General features: G+C 47.3%; 2 protein-coding genes across 3 annotated transcripts; one reads left to right on the top strand and one right to left on the bottom strand.

The window, feature by feature from the left end:
* Positions 1–131: 131 nt before the first annotated feature.
* On the bottom strand, positions 132–3,959 carry WDR54 (WD repeat domain 54). 2 transcript variants are annotated; one of them, XM_079110435.1, is made up of 10 exons: positions 3,858–3,959; positions 3,259–3,481; positions 3,034–3,096; positions 2,610–2,676; positions 2,464–2,517; positions 2,042–2,169; positions 1,081–1,181; positions 818–980; positions 558–632; positions 132–481 (listed from the first exon to the last, which is right to left on the bottom strand). In XM_079110435.1, the coding sequence occupies exons 1-10, from the start codon at positions 3,899–3,901 to the stop codon at positions 350–352; spliced, it is 1,050 nt and encodes a 349-aa protein (XP_078966561.1). In that variant the 5' UTR covers positions 3,902–3,959; the 3' UTR covers positions 132–349. The 2 variants fall into 2 exon arrangements, with proteins under 2 accessions (XP_078966561.1, XP_078966562.1); XM_079110436.1 differs by lacking the exon at positions 3,858–3,959 and adding an exon at positions 3,656–3,850.
* Positions 3,960–3,980: 21 nt separating this feature from the next.
* LOC306643984 (uncharacterized protein C2orf81) lies at positions 3,981–12,466 on the top strand. Its single transcript, XM_079110399.1, has 5 exons — positions 3,981–4,128; positions 8,534–8,773; positions 8,859–9,077; positions 9,213–11,314; positions 11,989–12,466. The coding sequence occupies exons 1-4, from the start codon at positions 4,111–4,113 to the stop codon at positions 10,587–10,589; spliced, it is 1,854 nt and encodes a 617-aa protein (XP_078966525.1). The 5' UTR covers positions 3,981–4,110; the 3' UTR covers positions 10,590–11,314; positions 11,989–12,466.
* Positions 12,467–13,541: the final 1,075 nt, after the last annotated feature.

The following is a 13,541-nucleotide window of genomic DNA, read 5'->3' as shown; positions in this document are numbered from 1 at the left end:
TTTTATCTTTTTCTTTTTTTGGGCACTCTACCAGTGAGCCACATCCCTCACCCTTTTTCATTTTTTATTTTGAGACAGTGTCTCCCTAAGTAGCTGAGGTTGGTCTCAAACTTGCAATCTTTCTGCCTCAGCTTCCTGAGTCACTGGAATTACAGGCCTAAACCTGCACCTGGTTTCACCTGGTTCTTGAGGATAGGTTGCCTCTCTGCATGGTCTGGACCCACTCTCTCCTCCCTGGAGCTTCCTTCACCGTTGCAAAGTATGACTGTGACACTGAGTGATCAGACAAGGGCTAGGTGGAGGGGATGCTTTATAAATACCATAGGGGGAAGGGAAGGCTGCTCTTCTCTCACACACTGCTGTATCTCAGGATCTCAGCGAGGTCATAGCCAGTCACAGCAAAAGAGCTGCCTGTTGGATCACAGAATCGAGCACCACACACCTGGGTGTCAGATATGCACTCACCGTGACAGTGTTCCACCTGGGGGAGAAGAGGGCTGGTCAGGGCCTGTTGCCCCATGCTTGGGCCACCATTCCACCCTTCCCATGACACACACCTCAATGTAGCCACTCTCTGGGCTTCTGCTTAGCTTCCAGATATGCACAAAGGTGTCCTCAGCTGCAGAGAGTAGCTATATTAAACAAATAAACAAAAAAAAAAAAAAAAAAAACATGAAGAAAAAGAAAATCAGAATGCCCTGAATGGTCCAGGCACCCTCGGGAAGGGGCTCACTGAGTATAGAACCAAGTTTGGGTGCTCCTCTCAGCATTGTAGCATGAGGAAAAAGAGTATGTCAGCAGGTAGGTGTAGACTGACCTTGCCCGCCTCAGGAGCTAGGTCCAGGGCACTGATGGCCCGTGCGTGGGCATTGATCTGGACATGAAGAGTTCCTGTAGTGGCTTCATATAGACGTACTTGACCATTCCCGTAGCCTGCTGCTATGATCCCCTGCCACAGCTGTACGGAGGGGCATGGGATCCTGCAAGGGTGACATTTAACTTTGGCTTCTCCAGACCCACACCCACTCCCCACCCTGAAGCTACATCAGGAAGGCCACAGCCCCATTTTGCCTCACCTACCCGAATCCTGGAATGCGGGTCAGTAATGTGAATTCAGACCCTGACCGCCAGACACACAATAAGCCTGAATCATCAGCTGTCACCATGTCAGCCACGCTATCCTGAGGGGAAAGGTGGGATCAGCTCTTCCCTTTCTTCCCTGATGTGGTCCTGAGTACAGGGCAGGAGGGGAAGGGAGGCCATATTTGCATCTTTGCCTCTCAAGGAAAGGGCAAGATATGGACCCCTCACTGAGCGGACCCACTGAAACCCTCTTCAGGATTTCCTCAAGGACAGATTGCTTCCCTTGCATTTCCTTATAGAGCCACAAGTACCCATCTCCACCCCCTGCATCATGTATTAGAAGGAAATAAGTAATTGTCCTCGTTGAATGGATGACAAAACTGAAGAGACAGTGTCATGACTTTTGGAGGTCTTGCAATGACTAGACTCTGGGCCTCCTGACCTCCAACACCAGGTGGCCCACTGGACAAGGTGCCATGGAGAACATAAATCAGAAAATACACATCCTGTTCTCAAGAGGTTTGCAATTCAGTTGGGGAGACAAGAGTTGTCTTCGAGGGCAGGGCCAATTCAGGGTTTAGCTAAAAGAGATTAGTGGGAGCTGGAATAGACTCCTGGAAAGGGTGGCTCTGGAAGTTGGGCCTAAAAAGGTAGGACTTGCCCAAGTCCACAGAAGGAAATTGTATGTACTAGAGCTGGACAGCATCATAGAAACCATTTTTTTCCAACTCCTCAATTCATACCAGTATCAAAAGGCTTAATGAACTATAAAATGCCATCTAAAGTACCTCTAGCTTTATCACTGGACCTGAAGTTGCTGAAGTCTAGGAAGGAACAGATTTGCCCAAAGCCATCCAGCTGCTTAGTGGCACAGCCAAGACTCAAACCCAGGTCTGTTGCCTCCCAGGGTGGGTAAGGTTCCTAGGTTCACCAGAATGGACAAGAGAAGTCAACTCACCTGTCCCTGGGCAGGCTCTGTTGCAATATCTGTGACTGGTGTCTGGTGTCCAGCCAGCTCCTCACTCAGTACAATGTTGGGACCCTTGGCTGGGATGTCAAACACCAGCACCCGTCCTGTCCATGTTCCTGTAGCCAGAACCAGTGCCCCATGGATGACTTCCTGACCCTCCAAGATCTTCAGCCACCACACTCAGCATTCTTTCCATCCCAGAAACCTCAGTAACAAACCCATTATGCCAACAGCCTGACCCCTCTACTCATTGCCCTCATCCTACCCCATCCTGTCTTTCTATCCCCTTCACTCCCACCCTTCTCTCTAACCCTTCATAATTTCCTCAGTCCCTCAGCATTCTCTTGGCTGAAACCCACACCTCTATATTCCACTTCCCATAATACCCTCCCTGCCCATGGCTCCCTCACCCACACAGATGAAATGGCCACTGGCAGCAATTCCTCGAGCAAACACAGCCTGTACTGAGTGTGAAAAGGGAAAACTATCAGAAATAGCACTTTCCCCAACCTTGGTAAACACTTCTTATGCCCACCCCACTTTGTTCTGCAGGTACCTGAAGAGGTATCTCCAGAGTCCAGTGCATGCCAGTAGACCATGATGGAGCCATCAGATTCATACATCTGGAATACAGGGCCAAGGCTGGGGTATGGTCCTGCTGATCTTTGCTGAGCCTTGTACAGAGTTCTTCACATATCCATGTTAACTTTAGTTCATTTAATCCTTAAAACCATTCTGGGAGGCAGGCATTATTTTTATCCTTATTTTTTCAGAGGGGGAAACTAGGCTCTGCCTAAGGTCATACTGCTAAGCTAGTAAAGGGGTAGATGTTGGATGTGGCACTTGAGAAGATGGAAGATGAGACATAGAGGAAGAGGAGGCTACACATGTAAAAAGTCTGGAAGTGCCTACAGGCAAGTGCAGAAAGGTCTAGGGGAGGTCAAAAGGAGGGGAGTTGACTGGTGGAGGTGTCTTCTTACCTGTATCCCTCGATGTGAGGTGAGTACCAGCAGTACTCGGAAGGGGAGGACACACCAGTGGACCTGGATGGAGGTGGATCAGAATAAGGACAAAATCAGAGTAGGGGATATGAGGAATCAGAATGGAAATTCAGAGGGTTAGGGGAAGGCCTATTCCTTGAGGTCTGAAAAGGAAGGGGGGTAGGTCTGAGTTCACCAATACCACACCCCATCTCTGTGCCTCACCTGAGTGATAAGTGGGGGGCTCACTCCAGCGCCCTCTTTAGCGTGAAACTGGCGCTGGGCCAATGGCACACCTTCAGGGGCAGCGCTGAGAAGCTGGGCGCTTGGTCCGTGAACCACAGCATAGTGCATGAGGTTGCAGGCAGGCAGCTGCAGCACGCTGAGGTTGTTGCACAGGGCGGCGGCCGAGCCTCGAAGGGGGATGGAGCGCTCCCGGCGGAACATCCTGGGGGAAGAAACATCCCAATCACAGGGCACAAGGAAAAAGATCACAGTAGGGAATCCTGAGGGGAGGAACAATCTTGAGGCACTGAGGGAGACCCCCGAGACTGGGTGATATGATGGAATGCCCCGAGGACATGATGGGGAAGGGTCACACGGCGGGAGGAAGGTCTCCTACAGCAGGAGAGGGGAGTCCCAGGGCTGTGTCACAGGGCGATGAGCAATCCCAGAGGGGAAAGAGTGATGACACAGGAGCTGGTGGCCCCTGGTGCCCGAGCCAAAAGGGTGGGATGAAGTTCCCGGCCCTTCCTCTCTCGGCTCGGTTCCATATAGCCCCCTATCTGGTCTTAGATCACACCCGCAGCCCCAGATCCCCTTGCCTGACTCCTGGATCCTTCGGTCTCTCCGAATCCACCGCCACCATAGAGACGACGCACCCACGCAGGCTATTGGGCGGAGCGAACGGTCGGAACGTGCTGAGCGCGGCCCGGTTGCCGGGGAAACTGTAGGCGGGGCGAGCAACTCAAAGTGCCCCTTGGTCACCGAGACGACCGTTAGGCAGCGGCAGCGTCCGCAGCGGAGCCGCGTCAGGCAATCAACCGTGACACCTGGGTTGGAGCGACCGCCGCGGCAATGGCGCACGACGGCTCGGTGAGCTTCAGCTCGACTGGGGGTGCGTCGGCCAGTTAGGTCGGTGTCGGGAAGAGTGGGCCAGTCCCGCGTGGCCTGGGCGTTCAAGATGACCGAGGAAGCCACGTCCGTACTTGGGCAGAAAGCCTACATCTGCACTCATCTGCACTTTGCCCACTCGCGCTTTGTCCCACTTGGGCCCTGAAGGAAAGAGCCATTGAATGATGTAGAGCTCGAGAACAAGGAGTGAATTTGGAAACAGCTAACACATGTAATACGTTCCTTACGCTGGGCTTGCCATTTCTTTTTTTTTAATTGTAAACAAATGGGATACATGTTGTTTCTCTGTACGTGGCGTAAAGGCATACCATTTGTGTAATCATAAATTTACATACGGTAATGTTGTTTGATTCATTCTGTTATTTTTTTCCCTTCCCCCAACCCCTCCCACCCCTCTTTTCCCTCTATACAGTCCTTCCTTCCTCCATTCTTGCCCCCCTCCCTAACTCTAACCCTAACACTAACCCTTCCCTCCCCCCTTTATGTGTCCTCATCCACTTATTAGCGATATCATTCGACCTTTGGTTTTTTTGAGATTGGCTTATCTCACTTAGCATGATATTCTCCAATTTCATCCATTTGCCTGCAAATGCCATAATTTTATCATTCTTTATGGCTGAGTAATATTCCATCGTATATATATATACCACAGTTTCTTTATCCATTCATCAACTGAAGGACATCTAGGTTGGTTCCACAATCTGGCTATTGTGAATTGAGCAGCTATGAACATGGATGTGGCTGTATCCCTGTAGTATGCTGATTTTAAGTCCTTTGGGTAGAGGCCAAGGAGTGGGATAGCTGGGTCAAATGGTGGGTCCATTCCAGGTTTTCTAAGGAATCTCCACACTGCTTTCCAGAGTGGCTGCACTAATTTGCAAGCCCCATCAGCAATGTATGAGTGTACCTTTTTCCCCACATCCTCGCCAACACCTGTTGTTGCTTGTATTCTTGATAATCGCCATTCTAATTGGGGTGAGATGGAATCTTAGGGTGGTTTTGATTTCCATTTCTCTTATTACTAGAGATGTTGAACATTTTTCCATATTTTGTTGATTGCTTGTAGATCTTCTTCTGTGAAGTGTCTATTCATTTCCTTAGCCCATTTGTTGACTGGATTATTTGCATTCTTGGTGTAGAGTTTTTTGAGTTCTTTATAGATTCTGGAGATTAGTGCTCTATCTGAAGTATGATTGGCAAAGATTTTCTCCCACTCTGTAGGCTCTTTCTTCGCATTGCTGATAGTTTCCTTTGCAGAGAGAAAGCTTTTTAGTTTGAATCTATCCCAGTTATTGATTCTTGCTTTTATTTCTTGTGCTGTGGGAGTCCTGTTGAGGAAGTCTGGTCCTAAGCCGACGTGTTGAAGATCTGGACCTACTTTTTCTTCTATAATCTGCAGGGTCTCTGGTCTGATTCCGAGGTCCTTAATCCATTTTGAGTTTAGTTTCGTGCATGGTGAGAGATATGGGTTTAGTTTCATTCTATTGCATATGGATTTCCAATTCTCCCAGCTCCATTTGTTGAAGAGGCTATCTTTTCTCCATTGCATATTTTTGGCCCCTTTGTCTAGTATGAGAAAATTGTATTTATTTGGGTTTGTGTCCATGTCCTCTATTCTGTACCATTGATCTACCTTTCTATTTTGGTACCAATACCATGCCGTTTTTGTCACTATTGCTTTGTAGTAGAGTTGAAGATCTGGTATTGCGATACCCCCTGTTTCACTCTTTCTGCTAAGGATTGCTTTAGCTATTCTGGGTTTCTTATTCTTCCAGATGAATTTCATAATTGCTTGCTCTATTTCTGTAAGGTACGTCATTGAGATTTTGGGCTTGCCATTTCAATGGATAAACCAGAATTGGTCAGGCAGTTGGGGAGAGGTGTTGATGGATAAGCCATCTATTTCGAGAATTTCAGGAGAAACAAATGAATTAAACCAACAATGAGGCTACACTTGAAAATCAAGTTTTTCCAAAGCCAAGAAATTTTAAAACAAAGCATATCTGAAGAGTCTTTGTGCAAATATCTTATCTCATCCTGCCCCTGACCACCCCGCCCCCAATACTCCTGACGCCGTCAGGTCACATCTAGGCACCATCGCGGGTATCACATGCTTTATAGACTGGGAGAGGTCTAAGGGTCCAACTGCTATCCTAGTGCTTCCTGTTCTTGCTGGTGGAAAGGGGGAAGGAGCTGTAAGAGATTTGGGATTTGGTGTGAGGTTTAGGAAACATCAGATTGGAAAGAACGAATGTTAGTGAATATCAAGTATGAGTCCATAAGGTTGGAGGGCAGTAGATAAAGGTTTGGAAAGATCACTTTTGGGGGTCAGTTTTGGAAGGAACAAGGTTCAGGGAGACTGTTGTGGGGAAGTGAGAAGTCTCCCAAGAGACTTAGTAAGTTACCATGTCCCTAAAGTGAGTTTTGAGGACTAGTCTTCTTTTTAAGTAGGTTTTCCTTAATTATAAAAGATGCAAACTCATTGTAGAGAACCTGTAAAATAGAAAAGCATAGGAAAGAAACATACCTTCTGTAATGGTTTTGGGTTTTACTTTTTAAAATACATATTGGTTTATATGTCTGATATTATAATTTTGTATCTTGTTTAACTTAACATTATGTTATGAGCATTTTTTTTGCATTTTCTTTAAAAAAAAAACTTTTATTTATTTTTTTATGTAGTGCTGCTGAGGATCAAACCCAGTGCTTCACATATACTAGGCAAGTGCTGTCACTGAGCTACAATGCACATTCTATTATACAGATGCAGCATAATTAATCACCTTTTTCTTAGATGTTTCAGTGTTCTAGTGTAAATAACATCACAGAGAATATATAGGAAAATATTTTAATCTTTATTTCAGAATATGCCTTTTGAATGCATTTATAGAATTGAAACTACAGAGTCAAAGGAATGAAAGCATTTTTCTTCTTTTCTCCCCTGCCCCTCTCTCTACCAGGGATTGAATGTAGAGGTGCTTCCCACTGAGCAATTCCCAGCCCTTTTTAACTTTTTTTTTTTTTTTATTTTTAAGATAGGATCTCACTAGTTGCTGAGGGCCTCACATTTGCTATCCTCCTGCCTCAGCCTCACCAGTCACTGAGATTACAAGTGTACACCATGGCAACCGGCTCTTCCTCCTTTTTTTGAGCTGGTGCCTTCCTAGGTACGTTACCCAGGCTGTCCTGGACATCCTGGGCTCAAGTGATCTTCCTGCCTCAGCCTCCAGAATATTTGGGAGTAGAAGCATCTGTCACCATACTACTTGTCTTAAAAATATTTTTAATGCTATTGATACATATTGCTGCATGGCTTTCCAAAAATATTGTTATAGTTAATATTCCCATCAGCATGGTGTCACCTTATATACTTTGCTAGCATAAATATTCTTATATTGAATTTTTTTTTGCAGTACTGGAGTTTGGACCCAGAGCTACCTCTAAACTAAAAAGCTACCCTTTTTAGTTTTTGAGACAGGGTCTTACTAAGTTGCTAAGGCTGGCCTCAAGCTGGAGATCCTCTTACCTCAGCCTCCTGAGTTATCAGCCTCCTGAGTTTCTGGGATTACAGGCATGCATCACCACTCCTGGCCTTGAAAATGTTTTCTAGTAAGATAACTAAAAGTGAAAATATAAATTAAATGTACATATTTTGATCCATTTTGAAGATTGGACATCTTTTCAAATATGTATCAATCATCTACAGTTTCAAATATGTATTAATCAACTACAGTTTTTCTTTGGTGTCTTAAATGACTTTCTCCTTTTATATGAGTTTTTAATATATTTGGGGATATATGTATCCTTTTCATATGTGTTTTAACTATTTTTTATTTGGGAGGTAGGATGAAATCAAGTTCTGGAATTAGACAAACTGGCGTATGAATTCTGACTACTTCCTAATTGTGAGATCCTGGGCAAATCACATCAAATGGGAATAAAAATAGTAGTTAACAATATAGAGGAATGCGAAATAGCACTGGTAATTCCAGCATTCTTATTTTCTCATTATTTTCAAGTTCTCTGAACTCTCAACAACTTTGGACTCTTTGTATTAGTACAAATAGCAAGGACCATGAATAAGAGCTTTATGTAGCTAGATCTTACTAACTCTGTGCTTCGAAGCAAATGATGGCTAACTTCTGTAAAGCTTCAGTTTCTTTGTAAAGTGAACTTAATGGACATACAAAAATTAAATTAGGCCAAATACTTTAAAAAGCAATTAGTCACACGATAGTCTCTTAGTAAATCATTTTCCTCTTCCCTTTGTACTAAATAATTTCAGTAAGCTTTCTTCAAGTCCATAGCTAATCTTCTTTTGCATTTCTCAGTTACCTGCCCTGAGTGCCCTGTTTCATTCCTACAGAGGCAGGAAAGACAGGAGAGGCAAGCCCGAGACCGGGGCCCGACCAGATCCAAGGCTGAGAAGGCGAGACCTCCCACTGTGACGGTGCCACAGGTGGATATCGTGCCTGGGCGGCTCAATGAGGCTGAGTGGATCGCGTTAACAGCTGTGGAGGAGGGAGAGGACGTGGTGGGAGACATTCTGGCAGATCTGCTGGCTCGAGTCATGGACTCGGCCTTCCAAGTCTACCTGACACAGCAGGTGGGCCTGAATCCTGGTCTTCCAGACTCAACTTCTCCAGACCCACCACTCCTTGTGGGACTGAGACACTTCCTCACTTTCGCAGTGCATTCCATTTACCATCAGTCAGGCCCGGGAGGCCATGCTGCAGATCATTGAGTGGCGCTTCCTGGCCCGGGATGAGGGAGACTCTACAGTGGCTAAGGACCCTACATGGAGTGAGGACGAAGAGCCCCTGGTGTGCACTACTGATGCTTGGGCTCAGGGCTCCGTACCTGTGCTGCATGCACCTGCCTTGGAGGTTCTGGAGAACTGCCAAGACGAAGTAAGCCTCCTTCACACCCCAGCCTGCTTCCCGCCCCCTGCCTAGTCTTTGATCTCCTCAGGGGCCTTTCAGGACACCTGTCCTTAATTCCTCTCTCCCTTTCCTACCTCTCACCATCCCCATGCATTTCCCCAGGGACCTGGGAACCTGGACCAGATCCCTTTAAGAAGATCGTGGCCAGGTAGATGTTCCCAGGAACTGACAGAATCTTGGGAGCGTTCTCTGAGTGTCACCTTGGGCCCCCAGTCCAACCCGGAGCTGTTTCAGGAGGCAGAGCCTGGGGATACTCCGGAGGAACCTGATCATGGGGCAAGAAGCCACTCTTCACTGGTTTCGTTCTTGAATGGAAGTGTACAACCATCGTTTGAAGTGGAACTTGCAGAGAGTCCTCACCCTTTCCTGGAGCTGTCCCAGGTAGCCCACCCCCGGGCTTCTGTGGAGAGCCAGAGCCCACTACACCTCAGCCCCCACCTGTCGCTGGAGGACCTCTACTCTTGCATTCCCCAACCAGATGCGTCTGGGGACCAGCTAAAACTCAAGACCCAGGCATTACCCCGCATTGCCTCAGACGTGTTAGTGCCCTTCCCCTCTGAGGGCGACACCAGTACTCTCAGCGCATCAGCATCCTTCCAGTTGCAGCAGCCTGTGAGCTTGGATGCACGGCATGGCACACTTCAGTCCAGGGTGGGCCACAAGGCAGCCAAGGTGCGCTTGGATCCTGCGCAGCTTCCTCGCCACTGGGTGCGCCCCCTAGCTGAGGTCCTGGTTCCAGACTCAGAGGTTCGCCCCTTGGAAGCCTACCGTGGGCGCCAGCGGGGAAAGACCAAGGCCCAGGCTGGACCCCAAGCCTCTGGTCCCCACATTCGTGCCTCTCTGGCAGCATTCTTCCCTCTCCAGCCTGATGTTCCTTTCCGTGTTGTGGGCCCAGAACCCAGACTTCAATTACCCACTTTAAACTTAGGCCCACTGTCACCATCCTTTGGGTCGAAGCTACCTCTCCCAAGCCCTGGGATCCGCTTTCTGGACACGCACCTGCGGGCTGTTGAAGTCCCCCGCAGCACCAGCCCCAATGTGTGGCCCAGTGCCAAGTGGCCCAGTGGCTATGAGGGGGAGGCCAAGCTGCTGGGCAACCTGTGGGCAGGTCGTAGCCGTGTACCCCCACAGGGCCTGGGGCTTGCTGACAAGGAAGACCAGGCTTCTGGATGGTCCCAAACAATGCCTCAGGTTCTTGAGGCCACATCCCAGGTATTCTGGAAGCCAGTGTTGGTGCCAGAAGCAGTGAAGCTGGCTCCTGGTGTGAGCATGTGGAACCAGAGCACCCAGGTGCTGCTCAACTCTACTGCGTCCCAAGAAGAAGCCAAAGAAGAAGGAGATGCCTCTCCTGTAATTGAGCAGCGCCCCATCCAGAAAGGTGTGTCCAAGCCACATGTGACAGCAGAACAGCTAACAAGGAGTGCAACCCCCAAAGTGTGGTTGCTCCCCTCCAAGCCCATGCCCCATTCTGGGTCCTGAACCTCTGGCAGTGGGAATTGCACCTACACTCTGCCTGCCTGTCAGAAATAAACACCTGAGTTGCTCCAGAATTGGTTTGATGTTTCTTCCAAGGGTGTCTATTCTCTCACTGAACACCAGAGGGAGCAGTTGTCCTGCCAGCCTAGAAGATCAAACGCTGGCTCCAGAGGATAGCCCTGTTACCACCCTTAGGAGACCCTACTTTTAGGGACTAGGTTGTTTCCCAGCAGAGGCATTCTGCAAAGGAATCTATATAAGGCTAAAAATGAGGTCTACTTCAGAGAGGAGACATTTCTCTTTCAGTAGATGAGAAGGGATGGTCCTGCCTAAGCTCAAAGTGATTCAAGACAAGAGGAACTTGATTTGCTCCCTTGGTTCTTGGAACTTAGTCAGTTCACCTTAAACTGCAAATCCAAGTTTTACTTTTGGATTGAAGTTTGCCTTAGGCTCCATACCTGCCTCATTGCTAGTCCCCACTATGCCTTGAGTTGCCCCTCCCTCTCCCCCACTGAAGCACTTCCCAGTGGCCAGATGGCATTCTCTACTATGTTACTGTGAGCTCCATTCAGCACCCTGGTCTGGAGTCTGGGATTTTTCTTCTGTTTCTGATTCACCTGCTTGTCCACAATGTGGACAGCTCTGGCAGAAGTCTCATCCCTGGGACCTCCAGATGTATTCCACAGAAGTGACTGGGAAGACAGCAATAATGACTGGGCTCAATACTGGTGAGTGCTTCTCTTACCCTGTCGTATCACTAGGACCTCAGCCCCCAATAACCCCAGGACAGGGAGGGGATCAGTCTCCACTGTAAACACCCTTGCCCTTCCCCTTATTCCATTGCCCTCTAGTCTCCACCCAGACTGGCCTACTCTGAAGGTACCCTGCACAGGCATAGGGAAGGCTGTGTCCTGAGAGCTGACTTGTCATGAGCCCCGTGCAATCCTGATCTCCTAGAATTGGTGAAGTCACGCCCTTGTCTGGAATGGCGGAGTGGTGGCCCTAGGTGGGCTAGAGCATGGAAGGCAAGCACAGGCCTCAGTCACGAGGAGCCCATCATGCCATCACAGGCCTGTGGCATGGTAAGCCATAGCTCAAAAACCAGGGCTCACAGAGCTGTCCCATTGGTGGCCCAGCCCTAGATGATGAGCAGCAAGAGGTAGGGCAGACCTAAATGGAGATTGTAGGGCTAACCGATAGCATTGATACTTTCTAAGACCTTATTAGCATGAAGTGGGACCAACAGTGTTGACACAAGAGCTATATAAACTCATAGACTAGCATACCCACCCCTGGTGGGTCCCCTCTCATTCCAGAGAGTTCTGTCTTTTCTACCCTCTTGAATAAATCTTCCTCTTTTACACTTCACTTTCTGTCTCTGGATTTCATTCTTCAAATTCAGGAGACAAGAACCCAGAGAGAAGAAATTGGCAGTGAGCTGCTGGGATCTGCTGCAATACTGGAGGGCATCGACTCCCATTAAGAGCTGCAACATGCCATTGGGGGACCGTAGTGGAGAAGATTCCAGCTTTGCCGGCTGTGACATTCAGACCTGGCGCCTATCATAATTAGTTTCTAATATCAAAATAGGCTTTCTTGGTTGCAGAGGCCTGCAGCTTACACAGAACCCACCCACCAGCAGAAGTGAAGAATCAAGTTTTATCTCAAACTCTGGTGTCACTGGAAGCGTGAACAGTGCTGGCCTAGATCCAGGCAGCCTCCTGATGAGCAAGGAGGACATCAGATTTGTGGCCTCCATTTGGATTTTTGCCCAGTGGCATCTGCAGAAGTGTCCTGAGATATACCTGTGGGTAAACAGTTCTGGAATCAATGATATGTGCCTTGACCACCTTCTCCACAAACATTCTAGGGTCTCTTTCCTAACTTTTCTTCTTTCCTAACTCTTTTCCTAACTATCCTTCTTCCTCATCTGTTAGTTCTAGACAGACCAAGAGTTAGTCATTGCACCAGAATCTTTTTTTTTTTCATACCAGGGATTGAACCTGGGGGTACTTAATCACAGAACCACATCCCCAGCCCTCTTTCCCTTTCCCTTTCCTTTTCTTTCCACCAGGGATTAAACCCACAGGCACTGAGCCACATCCCCAGCCCTTTTTAATATTTTCTTTAGAGACAGGGCCTCATTAAGGTGCTTAGGACCTTGTTAAGTTGCTGAGGCTGGCTTTGAACTTGTGATCCTCCTGCCTCAGCTTCCCAAACTGCTGGGATTACAGGCAAGCACCACTGTACCTAGAATATTGGGAACATTTTAGAGAGCAGTGGAACTTCTTTCATGATTTGAAATTCCCTCTCTTCTTAAAAGAATGCATTCTGTTTCTGTTATTTAGTGGTTACTCTAGATTTTCAACTCTGCATATTTTTTAAAATATTTTTATTAGTTATCGATGAACCTTTATTTATTTGTATGCAGTGCTGAGAATCGAATCTAGTGCCTCACTCATGCTAGGCAAGTGCTCTACAGACACTGAGACACAATCCCAGCCCCATCAACTCTGCATATTTAACAGTTTTTTGTTCATTTATTTGTTTTTGTAGTACTGAGGATTGAATCCAGGGGCACTCTACCACTAAGCTACATCTCCACCCCTTTTTATTTGTTATTTTGAGGCAGAGTCTCACCAAGTTGCTCAAGTTGGCTTGGAACTTAAGATCATCCTGCCTCAATCTCCTGAGTCTCTAAGATTACAAGCAAGTATCACTGAGTCCACCTTGAATGTATTTTTTCAATTATAAATTTTATGAAACCTAAATCTAAACTAGATTAAATATTTTCAGGGCAGACAGGGGGTGATTTAGTGGTAGAGTTCTTGCCTAGCATGCATGAGATACTGCATTCAATATAAGTACTGAAAAAAATCTATTGTGAATATGACATATTAATAAAGATATGCCATAAATGCAAATACATACTGAATTTCAAAGACTTAGTTAAAA

The sequence above is a fragment of the Sciurus vulgaris genome, assembly GCF_902686455.1.
Source record: "Sciurus vulgaris genome assembly, chromosome: 14".
Classification (NCBI taxonomy): Eukaryota; Metazoa; Chordata; class Mammalia; order Rodentia; family Sciuridae; genus Sciurus; species Sciurus vulgaris.
The sequence above is the reverse complement of the archived record's forward strand: the minus strand, read 5'-3'. Positions and strand labels throughout refer to the sequence as shown.